The following is a 14,230-nucleotide window of genomic DNA, read 5'->3' on the forward strand; positions in this document are numbered from 1 at the left end:
CTCTGCAAACTTTTCTTTTTTACAATTTTGAGCTAGTCGTTCAAGGTTTGAGGCCCACAGAGAGTGGTATGTCCTAAGAGAGCCAGCTGGCTCGAGTAATAAAATCGCTCGGTCCTTTTTGAGGGCTATATTTCTTTAGTACTACGGATATAGTACACTACTTGGCCAGGTCCCTTAGAGTTTAACATAAAGGCATTTTACTGCAATCTGATCTAATTGGACAGCAAAAACCAAGATTTATGTTGTAGCGCTTATTTGTGCAGTATCGATTGGCAGCACAGAGTTAGCAAGGAAAAGCCACCACCTTACACTCTAAAATGTCAAAAAATAACTCATGCGCCAATGCAAAATAAATTTTTGCAATTTCTTTAATATACCTGTTAAAATATATTCCACACGGTAAAAAACACAATGGTTGGCGCTTAATCAGGCAATTCCCCCACACAGTAGCGTCACTTTACACTGTCACAGAGAGGATAGTTATCCCCACCTGTAACAGATCCAACCCACTGCTGTAAGAAAATGCTGCCTAATCGCACTTAAAACGCCTAATTCCTAGCGTGCAAGATTCCTTATAAGATCCTCTTCGTAGCTACAATGATATTCAACACTTTCAGTTCTCGAAAAAGCTCCCTCCAACGAAGTGATAAAAAATATATATATATATATATATATATATATATATATATATATATATATATATATATATAAATATGACATCCAGCCTCATAAATGCCACTTAAGCGCGCTCCGTGAAAGCTTACTGGCCAGTATAGTCCATAGATTTAATCCTCCTATTCCAACTAGGAAGTACCGGACACGCTATTAACCTACTCTGTGGAGGCAAGCGGCAACTACCATCTAGGAGTCACCGGCCGGGACTCGAGCTGCCTGTGGACCATTGGAGCTTTGAAGGCTCCAGGAGTAGGACTGTACATATCGCTCTTCAAGATACGTGAGTCTGTTGGTGCAACGCTATAACTTGCTGCCAATCAGTGATGAACTGTTTGTTGATATTCAACCATGGAGCAAGGTATGATTAATCTGGAATGACAGGATACACTGTATTTAACATTTGAACTACGGATTAAATCTATGGACTATACTGGCCAGTAAGCTTTCACGGAGCGCGCTTAAGTGGCATTTATGAGGCTGGATGTCATTTTTTATACATACATACATACATACATACATACATACATATATATATATATATATATATATATATATATATATATATATATATATATATATTTTTTATCACTTCGTTGGAGGGAGCTTTTTCGAGAACTGAAAGTGTTGAATATCATTGTAGCTACGAAGAGGATCTTATAAGGAATCTTGCACACTAGGAATTAGGCGTTTTAAGTGCGATTAGGCAGCATTTTCTTACAGCAGTGGGTTGGATCTGTTACAGGTGGGGATAACTATCCTCTCTGTGACGCTACTGTGTGGGGGAATTGCCTGATTAAGCGCCAACCATTGTGTTTTTTACCGTGTGGAATATATTTTAACAGGTATATTAAAGAAATTGCAAAAATTTATTTTGCATTGGCGCATGAGTTATTTTTTGACTAATTGGACAGCAGCTTTCTTTCAAATGGGCCCGTACAATCGTTTCTGATTGATATTACGATGGAATTGGATGATTAACCACCTGGAGAATTGTATTGTTAATGGCCACCATCAGTCAGATATGCCAAGCTGGACAAGTAGAGAGATATAATACATTTATATTTGTGCTGCCCGATTTGTCTTCACAAGAGACCATTTGAATGGGGGATAATGTTTTCAAACCTCTTACACTGTGCTCAGAATGGGTTCACCACTAGACAGGAAGGGGGCAGTGTCTTTGCCTGTAGAATTTGGACAGGATATCTTTGTAGACGCAACACAGCCAACATCTTCAGTCTGAACATCAGTAAATGGAATCTGGAAGGTCACTTTCTTCTTCTGACCAGAAATATGCAGCTGCTTCCTGAAAACTTTCTCCTTCCAGATCCTGGCGCAGCGACGTACTGTGCGATTCTGTGTGTATAGCTCCTAAAGCACAAAACAGACATAGCTATACATCACTCTAATGCAGCCATCAAGGTGGCATGTTATTAACTGGCAATTCAACTGTACAGAAGGATTTTATTTTTTATGTGCAATCTCTTAGGATTTCACAGGTCAGTGAGCGTTAAGCGAGATGGACCTATGTACTTTATGTATGGAGGATATTTTCTAGAAGCATGGAGTAGACCTGCAGTACATGGGAAATGCGAGCGGGAAAGTGTGTTACACTTTTTGTGTAAAGCACGTTACCGTAGCAACGCTCGTGTTACCCATGTACTGTGGTTCCCACTTAATGTGTGCTATTCTGCTGGTGAAAGTACCAGTAATGTTGCCTTGCACTATTTATGTACGACAATATTAACAGCTATTAGAGAAACAACCCCCTGATGAGAGAAATATGGGTATATGTAGTACTTCTCCTACTCAGTGCTAGCTTCTGTACGTTTTATTTATTTATATTTTGCATTGCAAGAGTTACCAGAAAGAGTGTTTTTATCTATGTAAATGCAACTGAATGCACACCCAGCTCTCCTGACAAAAACACTTTTCAATCGGCACACAGACCCTTGATAAGGATTAAGTATGGTCAATGAGATGCAAATCATTCCAAGTCCATTCAGAATCATGCAAATTTAACTCAAATTTATTTTGTTTAAAAATGGACCAATCAAAGGGCTCATTTTCAAGCTGCAGAAAAAAAAATGCAAGATTCCACATCAACTCAGATTTAAATGATTATCCCTAATGATTCTATACAGTAGTGCTGAAAACTCAAATGGTAATTAAATCTCTCCCCAGGAGCTGTTTGAACCAGATTCTTCTGACATGGCTGCCAATTACTCTTCACATTAGGGCCCTTTTCCATTGCAAAGTGATGCGAATGCGGCTACCTCGCCGCATCACATCAGTTCCGCTGCTGGCCGCGTCATTTCCGCATTGGGAGATGCGGAAGTGTATGGAGGGGATGGCGGGCGGATGCGGCTGTGCGAGAATCTGTAGCATGCTGCAGAGCCTCGGATCGCTCTGCACACAATGCACACAGTGGAAAATGTTCCATTGCTGTGCATTGGGATCAGGACAATGCGGCGATGTAGATGCGGCTGCGGCTTCTAATGGAAACAGGCCCTTACAATTGCAACACTTAGGCCTCTTTTCCACAGACTGTTGAACTGTGTTCTCAGCAAGCAGTTATCAGGCAGCAGTGAGCAGTTGTGAGAGTTTGAGAGGCATTTCACTGCATATTAACAGTCCGTGGAAAAGAAGCCTTAAAGAGGAACTCCATACTAAACAAACATACTGTCATTAAGTTACATTACGTTATGTTAATTAAAATAGATAGGTAATATAATCTCTTAGGCCCCGTTCACACTTGCGTTTTGGCTTGCAAACGGACCGGATCGTATCAGGACCTGATCCGGATTGGAACCGTACGGTTCCGATCCGGATCCAGTCCGTTTGCATCAGGCATGCATCCGGATCCGTGGGGTTTAAAAACAAAAAAAATAACAAAATTACCTTGGGGTCTGCAGAAGGTGCACCTGTAGAATCAGGTCCTCCGCTGTAGGCCTCACCTCCACCTCTGACATACTGCCAAACAGCTCCAGCACGGTTAGTCACTGCTGCCCATGTGTCCCCATCCGAAATGGCCGCTAGAATCCTCATAGGAAGTGGGGTAGAACGGCAGGTGTTTGTATCCTGTGTGTTCTGTGCTTTCCGTTCCCCATAGGTTTCCATATCCGGATGGTGCAGTCAGGATCCGGTCCGGGTGCGTGGGCCGGATGATCCGGACCCAAAAAATAGCGCATGTTGGAAAAGCCTCCGGAGTCCGGATCCGATCCGGCTCCGGAGTGTACGGAACGTACGCGTGTGAACGTCCGCATAGACTTTGCATTGCTATGCGGAGCGTACGTTCCGTCCGTACAGTATCCGGTCCGGATCCGATCAGGCGGATCCAGACAGGGAACGCTAATGTGAACCCCAGGCCTTACCCACACTGTTTTAAAAGAACAGGCAAACGTTTGATTTCATGATGGCAGCCATCTTTTTGGTTAAAAGGAGGTGACAGGGCGCATGAGACACAGTTCCAACTGTCCTGTGTCCTGAGCACCTCTCCCAGTTGCTAGGCAACGTGAACAACAACATAGGAAATCCCATTATGCTCTGCACAGCATCAGGGGAAAAAAAGCCTGGGTTTTTTTATTTGATGGGTGGAGCTTAGATAAAAATGCAGCTAAAAATGATGCTTTGGTAAGAAAAACAAAGTTCTGATGCTGTGAAACTGTTAAAGGGGTTCTTTCGCGAATGATGAAAAAAATGAAAAGTGGTTTATGCATAAACTATTAAACATCCTTCTAAAATAGTGTAAAAACTTTTTCAAAAAAATGAATGGTTTCCTCAATACAACATGTAATGTAAATAGTGACCGATGACGGGCTGGGAGGCTAATCCATTTGATAGGGGTGGTTTTTTTTACTTGCATTTCTCAAACAGAACTCTTGCCTAGCTAGTTTTCGGTTGTGTAATCCATTGCCATTAGGAGTTGCAGTTAAAGCTGTTATAATAACTGCCGACCTCAGGCTGAGCTCCTCGGCAGTTATTTATTGTAGTTTCACAGACACAGGACCCAGCAAAGAGTATCGTGGCTGTTGCTACTCATGAGTCAGGGCTCTTTCGCTATTGGCTGGCTGCAATTGATCAGACTTTCAGGCTCCCTCTACAGGCCTTGCGTGCTTGCAGATTCCTCTTGTGTGACTGCTGTATTGGCTACAGTGACTTGAGCAATCACAATGTCTGCATGGAATGGTAAGGAGATCACAGCACAGATAGTGATCTCCCTGCAGCAGAGATAACACAAAGCTCAGCATGCAGTCTCTGCCTGACCTGAAGACTTGAGGGCCTGCAGTGGCATGTGCTTATTCTGGCCAGGCCTGTCTCAATCCCACTCCCCCTCTGATAAAGATGGAATAGTGAGAGGGCTGCTGAAGATAAAGCAATGTGTGAGAAGAGGGCTGGAGGCGATTTGCTATTTGCTACACAGTGGTTGGCAGAAGTCAGTAAGGGTCGGTTCACATTTGCATTTTGGGCCAAACCGGATCTGGTGAGTGGATCCGGGGTCCACATCACCGGATCCGGATGGCCCGCGGAGTGGCCATTCACATTGTGAAAACGGATTTGATCAATGATTGATCGGATCCGTTTTCACTGAGCAAATACATACCTTATCTTGAGCAGCAGCCGGCGGTAAAGGGTTCCTCTCCTTCCGCTATAATTACACAGAGCGTCATGTGACTAGTCACATGACGCGTCATGTAGTCACATGACCCGGAAGAAGACGGAAGCTTCTACCGCCGGCTGCTGCGCAAGACTAGGTATGTGTAAAGAATCCCTAGCCCACCCGCCCGGCTACTGCACCCTCCCGTCGCTCAGGTTCCCATCGGCACATGCCCCCATCCCCCGTGGAACGGTCCGCTTCTTCACTAGTGTGAAGAAACTTTCCGTTTCCCATTGCCCGCAATGCTGCTGTATTTTTTTTCCGACTACGTTCCGCAGGGCAGAATGGTCTGGAAAATTAGGGCCTGCTGCAATTTTGGGGGCCGGAATGTACGGAACGTATCTGCACCAACGGACAGATGTGAATGGATCCATAGGTTAACATTGGATCCATTCACATCCATCTGTTTGTACAGTATACGTTCCGCTTACATTGCGGAAAAAAACGCTAATGTGAACCAGCCCTAAAACTCTCCAGCCAGGTTTCCAGAAACAGCAGGGATGTGTTTGAAAAACAGAAGCTGGCAGCTTGTAAGGTGTACACACACTCTACAAACACACTACATATACACACTCTATACAAACATACGCTCACTTACTCACTCACTCTCTGTTAGGTCCTATGTGCTTGACACACAGTAAAGCTACGCACACACATGCAGTAACCATTATCATGTGTGTACAGAGGCTGATGATGGATATTGCTGATGCCCGAGCAGTACCAATCACAATGCTATCCCCCCATCCCCCCAGCAACTGATTGGAGCCACTGAATCGTTCACAAACACTGTCCTTCTGCCCCCCTCCATAGCAACAAAACACATCGCTAGCCTCAAGGCTCAGGATGTGTCTTTACAGCATCAATGCCCAAATTGACGCCCGAAGGATTGTTTCCCAATCCCCAAAGGGAGAAAATTCTTGCATGTGTGTACTTAACTAAAGGGAGAGTCGCACTTTTATTAACGTTGTGCATTTACTGCACATTTTAATGTACAAGTCGCCCACCATACATTGCCTGTACCTGTTGGTAGTTTATGGGGATTGTACATGCTGTGCAATTTTATGTATCGGGGAGTTTTATAATTATATAATCACTATAATCGATTAGAAATGATCGATCGTGCACACTAATGAACAAAACAGTGCAGGCTGATCAGATTAATGGGATTGATCAGAAAAATATATCAATCCCACTATTCTGATCAGATTGGCCAGTGCGTTTTTGTTCGCTAGTGTGCATGATCAAGCATAGCAGCAATCAGAAACAATCAATTTTCCACCAGATTGGATAGTTATAGGCAACTATTAGGCAGAGGAGATGGTAGGTTAGTGATAGGAAAAGGAGAGGGAAGATTAGTGTAAAGGTGGCCATTAATGGTACAATTTTTTTCATCAGATGCGATCTTGGATGTTTTTAAGATCAAATTGTAAAACGATTCTATCGTCCATTAGACCAGAAAATGTTGTCGATCCGAATGTTGGATTTTATGATCGAATTGGAAGAGAGAAAATGCCCTAATCAACCTGTTCATGAGAACAATTGATAATTACCTTTCAATTACTTTTGATTGTAAAAATTGCATCGAAAGAGCGCATCTGATGAAAACACGGTACCATTAATCTCCCTGGCGGTAAGCCCGTGCTGAGCACGGGCTATGCCGCCGGGAGGCACCGCTCAGGCCCCGCTGGGCCGATTTGCATAATTTTTTTTTTTGCTGCACGCAGCTAGCACTTTGCTAGCTGCGTGCAGTGCCCGATCGCCGCCGCTACCCGCCGATCCGCCGCTATATGCGTCGCCGCAGCCGCCCCCCCCCCCTAGACCCCGTGCGCTGCCTGGCCAATCAGTGCCAGGCAGCGCCGTGGGGTGGATCGGAGTCCCCTTTGACGTCACGACGTCGAGGACGTCGGTGACGTCATCCCGCCCCGTCGCCATGGCCATTCTTTGAACGGGATCTCCTGATCTCCGGCGGCGATCGGAGGGGCTGGGGGGATGCCGCTCAGCAGCGGCTATCATGTAGCGAGACCTCGTCTCGCTACATGAAATTTTTTTTATTTTTTTTTTTAACCTCCTGAGCGGTATGGACGAGCTCAGCTCGTCCATCACCGCCGGAGGCTGCCGCTCAGGCCCTGCTGGGCCGATTTTTATCAAATAAAGTGCAGCACACGCAGCCGGCACTTTGCCAGCCGCGTGTGCTGCCTGATCGCCGCCGCTCTGCGGCGATTCGCCGCGAGCAGCGGCGAAAGAGGGCCCCCCTAGCCGCCTGAGCCCTGCGCAGCCGGAACAAAAAGTTCCGGCCAGCGCTAAGGGCTGGATCGGAGGCGGCTGACGTCAGGACGTCGGCTGACGTCCATGACGTCACTCCGCTCGTCGCCATGGCGACGATCTAAGCAAAACAAGGAAGGCCGCTCATTGCGGCCTTCCTTGTTTATTATGGGCGCCGGAGGCGATCGGAAGAACGCCTCCGGAGCGCCCTCTAGTGGGCTTTCATGCAGCCAACTTTCAGTTGGCTGCATGAAATAGTTTTTTTTTAATTAAAAAAAAACCCTCCCGCAGCCACCCTGGCGATCTCAATAGAACGCCGAGGAGGTTAAACGTATTTGCTGCCCCCTGGCGGATTTTGACAAACCGCCAGGAGGGTTAATGTAAACCTTTAGACAGAGGGGGGGGGGGGGGTAGTATTAGGCAGATGACAGGGGCGGGAGTTAGTGTTAGGCAGAGGAGAGGGGTGGGAGTTAGGCAGAGGGAGGGGTGAGATTAATGTAAGAGCTAGTTCACTCTAACGGGAAGGTTGCTGATCACTGGCAATTAGCCAGCGGTCATCAAAGCTCTAGTACAATGTACTATAAACCCTATGACATTGATCCCACTGCAGCATGCAGAATTTTCTGAGGGATTACACATGAAGGAAATCTGCAAAATCGCACTATATCGGTAGTTTTAAAAACCTGTTTGGAAAATTGGTTTGCAAAATTGCAATTGATTGTGATAATTTATCTAGGCAGGGGCACAAGTAGCTACCCAATATTATTTGGTAAGGGTGATCATTCAAGGCTTCCTAATACTGCTATCTGGGGCAACCACAGGATACCCAGTACTGCAAACTGGGAGGCTGGAGGCACATCTGGTTACCTAATTGTGATATCCAGGGGCACATGACTACTTTCATATTTTATCTGGTGGCTCATGGCTACCTAGCTGTTGTATCTGGAGGAACATGGCTACTTAATTTTTGTATAAAGGAGACACATGACCTGGCTATTTTTTTTTCTTAGGGCAAATGGCTACTTAAATATTGTATTTAGTGGTATAATGTCTATTCAATTCTGGTATAGGAGACCACATCGCTTTCCAGTATTGGTAATGTCGCCTAGAGTTAAAAGACAGATTGCCTTTGCGGCAGTATGATGAATTGTGGGCTTCCACTTCTCATTGGACTGAAATCTTCTTACTTGTCTGAGCACCCTTTTAACCGATAAACTGGGAGGCTGTGGTGAGGCCCAAATTCATTGCTCTGTATGGTGTTAATCCAGCTCTGGAAGATCCTAGCTGCACGCAGCCAGCCACCACATCATCCTTCCAAGCAGAGGAGGAGCAGGGAGACACAGAGAGAATGGAGGAGAGGGGGTCACCGCCTGGATACAACTGGAGTTGGCAGAAGAGGTTGTGGGAGGGGGGGGGGCATGCTTCAAAAGCAACTAAATTAATCTAAAATGTGATGCTGATTAGTGCTTTCATTTTGTATTTTATACCCAAACCAAAAACCTACCCACCCCCTGTAACTAATATCAAGCACTCTCCCCCTCCCCCCCCCCCCCTCCCAATCTGTGAAAGCGTAGTGTTTTCCAAAGGGATATTGCCTCACAGTCCAGCTCTGTGGCCTAATCACATAATATTATTTTTTGAGGTAAAGAATAGTCTTGTGTATCCTATATGAGAAAGTGTGTGTGTGTGTACATAAATGGGGCTACCAGGACCTGAAAAGGCCTCTAGGATTTGTTTTCCCCCCAGGCCAAATGGTCCCAGTCCTCCCCTGAGTGTGCCCCCCTTATCTTGTTTTAGAACTAGAGTTCATTGTTACACAGTCATGTGCGTCATGCCATCTGCTTTTAGCTGCAAGGAGAAGGTTTTTAGAGGCTTGTTTCTGTTTTAGTAATAGTGACCTGACAAGGTAAATTTTATGTCAATTATATATATTTTTTTAAATGTATATAAATTGCAATACATTTTTAAATAGATGGTTCTATATATACACATAAATATATAAATATGTATATATTTATATATAGTTATGTATATATGAATGTACATGTGCCGGAACGTGGGTTGTTGCGAACATGTGCATGCATGTGAGTATTGCAAGAGGGTGTGTTGAATGGGAGGGTGCGTAAGGCACGCTTTGCGTGGTTGGGGGTAGGGGGGGGGGGACTGGTGTGGGATGGTGTGTATGCTAAAGCCTAGTGCCTGTTTATTAAAGGAAACATCAAGCAAAATTAACTTCCCATGATATACTTACCAGGGGCTTCCTCCGGCCCCTTGAAGCCGACATGCCCCATGCCGCATCTCCAAACGCAGCTGCCACTGCCATGTGCAAAGGCCAACCTCCTCTACTGCACCTGCGTGAGCTCCGCTGTCAGTCAAGTCCACGTTGTCCACAGTGTACTGCGTAGGTGCAGTAGTTCTGTGCCTGTGCAGTACGCTGCATACAACATGGACTTGATTGACAGCAGCGCTTAACACAGGCGCAGTAAGGATGACCTCCCGTTCGGCCTGGTAGCTGCGATCGGAGATGCGGCGTGGGACATGTCAGCTTCAAGGGGCTGGAGGAAGCCCCTGGTAAGTATATCATGGGGAGTTATTTTTGCTTGATGTTTCCTTTAATAAACAGGTGCTAGGCTTTAGCATACACATCATCCCACACCAGTACCCCCCCCCCCCCCCAAAGCGTGCCTTACGCACCCTCCCATTCAACACACCCTCTTGCAATACTAAAGTGCATGCACACGTTCACGACAACCTACTTTCCGGCACGCGTACATTCACATATACATATCTATATATAAATAAATATCATACACACACACACACACACACACACACACACACACACACACACACACACACACACACACACACACACACACACACACACACACACACACACACACACACACACACACACACACACACACACACACACACACACACACACACACACACACAATTTAAAAATGTATTGCAATTTACATAAACTTATAATATAATATATATATCATAAAATTTACCTTGTCAGGTCACTATTACTAGAACAGATAGAAACAAGCCTCTAAAAATCTTCTCCTGGCAGGACTGTGTAACAATGATCTAAAAGATAAGTGGGGCACACTCTGAAGACACATTACTCCTGCAGAGACGCTGGAGTTTGTCAGCAGCTGATAAGATGACTCGCTTGCAGAGGATAGAAACTTATCTGCACACACGCTGGAGTCAAGTTGCCAGGCAACGAAGTAAACACATGACGTGCTCACTGAAACGCTGCTCGGCTTTCTGCTTGAGCTATTCCTGCAGGGGTACTGTCTGTGAAACTACAATAAATAACTTGCCGAGGAGCTCAGCCTGAGCTCGGCAGTTATTATAACAGCTTTAACTGCAAATCCTGATGGCAATGGTTTACAAAACTGAAAACTAGGTAGGCAAGAGTGTGGTTTGTGAAATGCAAGTAAAAAAAAAACACCCCTATCAAATGGATTAGCCTCCCAACCCGTCATCCGACACTGATTACATTACATGTAGTATTGAGGAAACCATTCATTTTTTTGAAAAACTTTTTGCACTATTTTAGAAGGATGTTTAATAGGTTATGCATAAACCACTTGGTTTTTTTTTTCTCATTCGCGAAAGAACCCCTTTAAAGAAACACCAAGCCTTTTCAGTTCTGCTGAGTAGATTTTTAGTCCGGAGGTTCACTTTAAAGGACTCCCAAGGTGAAAATAAACTATTGAAATAAACAATTGTATCTATCCTTCTCCTAAAAATGACTTTAAGAAATTCTACAGATTAATTTTATATTTAAATCTACTTTTTAAGTGTTTGCTGTTTTATTTTATTTTTTTTGCTCAATGATACATTTACTGAAGTATGCCAGAGCTAAAATCTATGCACCTTTTTATCCCTTTCCTGCTCTCAGAAGCCATTTTCTGCTAGGAAAGTGTTTTAGTGTTCTAAGTTCTTATCAGTGAAGGTCACACTGTATGTAGTCCGACTCCGTCAAGAACTGCCACTTCATACCTGATGTTTAACTCTTTCAGGCAGATAAAGAAAAAAAGGAGCACAGCATACTTATTTGTGTGCTAGGCACTGTACATACACATGTCTATCTCATCATGTAACATTGGGTATCCTTTAAAAGTAGACTTCTCTGTCCCAGCCAAAGTTTGAAGTACCCACCTCATGCCCCCAGCCCTGCAATGCATGCTGGTAAATCTCACTTTAGGTTCCCTTTAAAGGAATCTGGGCACCAATTTAAAAAATACAAATATCAAACTAACCTCCATGTAAGGGCTTCTAGGGGAGGTGGCAAGCATTTAATTACCCTAAGGGTTCCCCCATCTGTATGCAGGCCATCATCTTTTTTGTCCCATCTGCAGCTGTCGCAGTTTGAAGTGCTCACGGTGGTACCGTGAATCTCCAGCTGCTGTAATGCATACCAGGAGATGTAGTTCATTTAGCAACCTCCGTTAGTTGGAGGTTAGTTTGATTAATTTTTTTTTATTTTTTTATGATTGTCCAGATTCCTTTAAAGAGAACCCGAGGTGGGTTTGAAGAATATTATCTGCATACAGAGGCTGGATCTGCCTATACAGCCCAGCCTCTGTTGCTATCCCAAACCCCCCTAAGGTCCCCCTGCACTCTGCAATCCCTCATAAATCACAGCCACTCTGCTGACAAACAGCTTGTCAGAGCTGGCTGTGTTTATCTCTATAGTGTCAGTCTGCTGCTCTCCCCGCCTCCTGCAGAACTCCGGTCCCCGCCTGCATCCCTTCCCTCCCTGCTGATTGGAGGAAAGGGACGGGGGCAGGGACCGGAGCTATGCAGGAGGCGGGGGAGCAGCTGAGACTGACACTACAGATGTAAACACAGCCTTACAGCATGGCTGTGATTTATGAGGGATTGCAGAGTGCAGGGGGACCTTAGTGGGGTTTGGGATAGCAACAGAGGCTGGGCTGTATAGGCAGATCCAGCCTCTGTATGCAGATAACATTCTTTAAACACACCTCGGGTTCTCTTTAAAGGGAACCTGAAGTGAGAGGCCCATGATGGCTGCCACATTTATTTCCTTTTAAACAATACCAGTTGCCTGGCTGTCCTGATCTTTCTTGTATCAGGAGTGTCTGAATCACACACCTTAACTAAAACAAGCATTTGGCGAATTGCGCATGTGGTATGAATGCTCCCATTCGGTTACAATGTTTTGCAACTGAAGGGCGCTTGACCATGGAAAACAGCAGGTAAACTGAGCCCTCACATGACAGAACCCATACTTACCCTCATCTGATTCTGAGTGGACAGCTGAGCTCTGAACTCCTTCATTCCAGACATAAACCGTAAGATCCGTGTCACGCCTTCCTGCATGAGATCAGCTCGGTGCACCTCCACAGCTTCAGCAAGTCTCTGCTTCTTTCTCCGACGCTCAAACACATAGCTCAGCCAGCTATCAAATGCCTAAATAGGAGATATTGGTAAACAACAAATGAGAGGAGTAGTCCCACATCCCAAAAACATACAGATAAGTTAATTGGCTAACCCCTAAAAATTGGCCCTAGACTATGATGGACATATGACTATGGTAGAGATCAGACTGAGTGCCCCTCTGAGGGACAGTTACGTGACAATACTATATTTACTCTGTGCTGTGGAAGATGGTGCTATATAAATACTAAATAATAATCATCTGAGAATACCTTTCCTTGCAGACTGAGGGACCAGTGCCATAGGGCTTGTATTGTTTGTGTATCCTGCTGCCTCTTTTCCACAAGCTGCAACACAAGAACATCAAGTATAATGCAATTTTCTGCTTAACATACAATACTACCACCAATGTGTAATGAGAATGAACATTACCATCTGTTTCCATTTCATTAGATACAATTTACGGAGCCTCTGCTGGAAGAATCTCTGCTGCTGATGATGCAGGAGCTGTGGGGAGATGAACAGTGCAGTCACTGCATTTTATTTTATCTAGCAGAAAGTAATGGATAAAAACATTCCACTGAGTAGCAACGTCCCACTGCATGCACCTCATTCTTTTAAAAGAGAACCCGAGGTGGTTCATGGGGGGGGGGGGGCACAGATGGGACACAGAGGCATGTTCTCTGCCTAATGACATGCCTCTGTGTCCCCCCACCGTCTCACTATAGCCTCCTAAGATTAGCGACAATACCTTTGTAATCAATATTTGTCGCCATCTCGGAGGTAAACATAGGGAAAGTTATTGCCTGTTTAACCTCTTGCCGACTGCGTCACTCCAATGGGCGTGGCCGCGGCGGCAGCCCCAGGACAGCCTAACGCGATTGGCGTAAAGTCCTGGGGCTCAGTTTTGCAGGAGATCGCGCGCAGGCTGCGCGCACATCTCCTGCTTGGGGGGCGGAGTTCCACCCCGCCTTCAGGGAGACTGTTAGACGGCGTGATCATGACAGCCATGATTTACATGGTGCAGCGCTGCGATCAGCAGCAGCGCTGCACTGGGGACAGCCGTGTGACACGGCTGTCCCCCTAGGGCAGGGGTCTGCAACCTTTAAGACATAAAAAGCCACTTGGACCCGTTTCCGAAAAGAGAAAAAAACTGGGAGCCGCAAAACCATTATAAAACAAATCGTTAGCAGATATGACCCCCATATGCACAAA

The 14,230-nt window shown here is 45.2% G+C and overlaps 1 protein-coding gene across 6 annotated transcripts in view; it reads right to left on the bottom strand.

Annotated features, from left to right (window-relative positions):
• SFI1 (SFI1 centrin binding protein) overlaps positions 1–14,230 on the bottom strand; it is a 145,840-nt gene that overhangs the window by 16,745 nt on the left and 114,865 nt on the right. For all 6 annotated transcript variants that reach the window (XM_068238479.1, XM_068238463.1, XM_068238456.1 and 3 more), the window contains 4 exons: positions 13,448–13,522; positions 13,288–13,362; positions 12,872–13,048; positions 1,805–2,043 (listed from right to left, as the gene is read on the bottom strand). In XM_068238479.1, coding sequence (XP_068094580.1) covers positions 1,805–2,043; positions 12,872–13,048; positions 13,288–13,362; positions 13,448–13,522 — 566 coding nt within the window. The remainder of the gene's footprint in view (positions 1–1,804; positions 2,044–12,871; positions 13,049–13,287; positions 13,363–13,447; positions 13,523–14,230) is intronic.

Source organism: Hyperolius riggenbachi, chromosome 1, assembly GCF_040937935.1.
Source record: "Hyperolius riggenbachi isolate aHypRig1 chromosome 1, aHypRig1.pri, whole genome shotgun sequence".
Lineage (NCBI taxonomy): Eukaryota > Metazoa > Chordata > Amphibia > Anura > Hyperoliidae > Hyperolius > Hyperolius riggenbachi.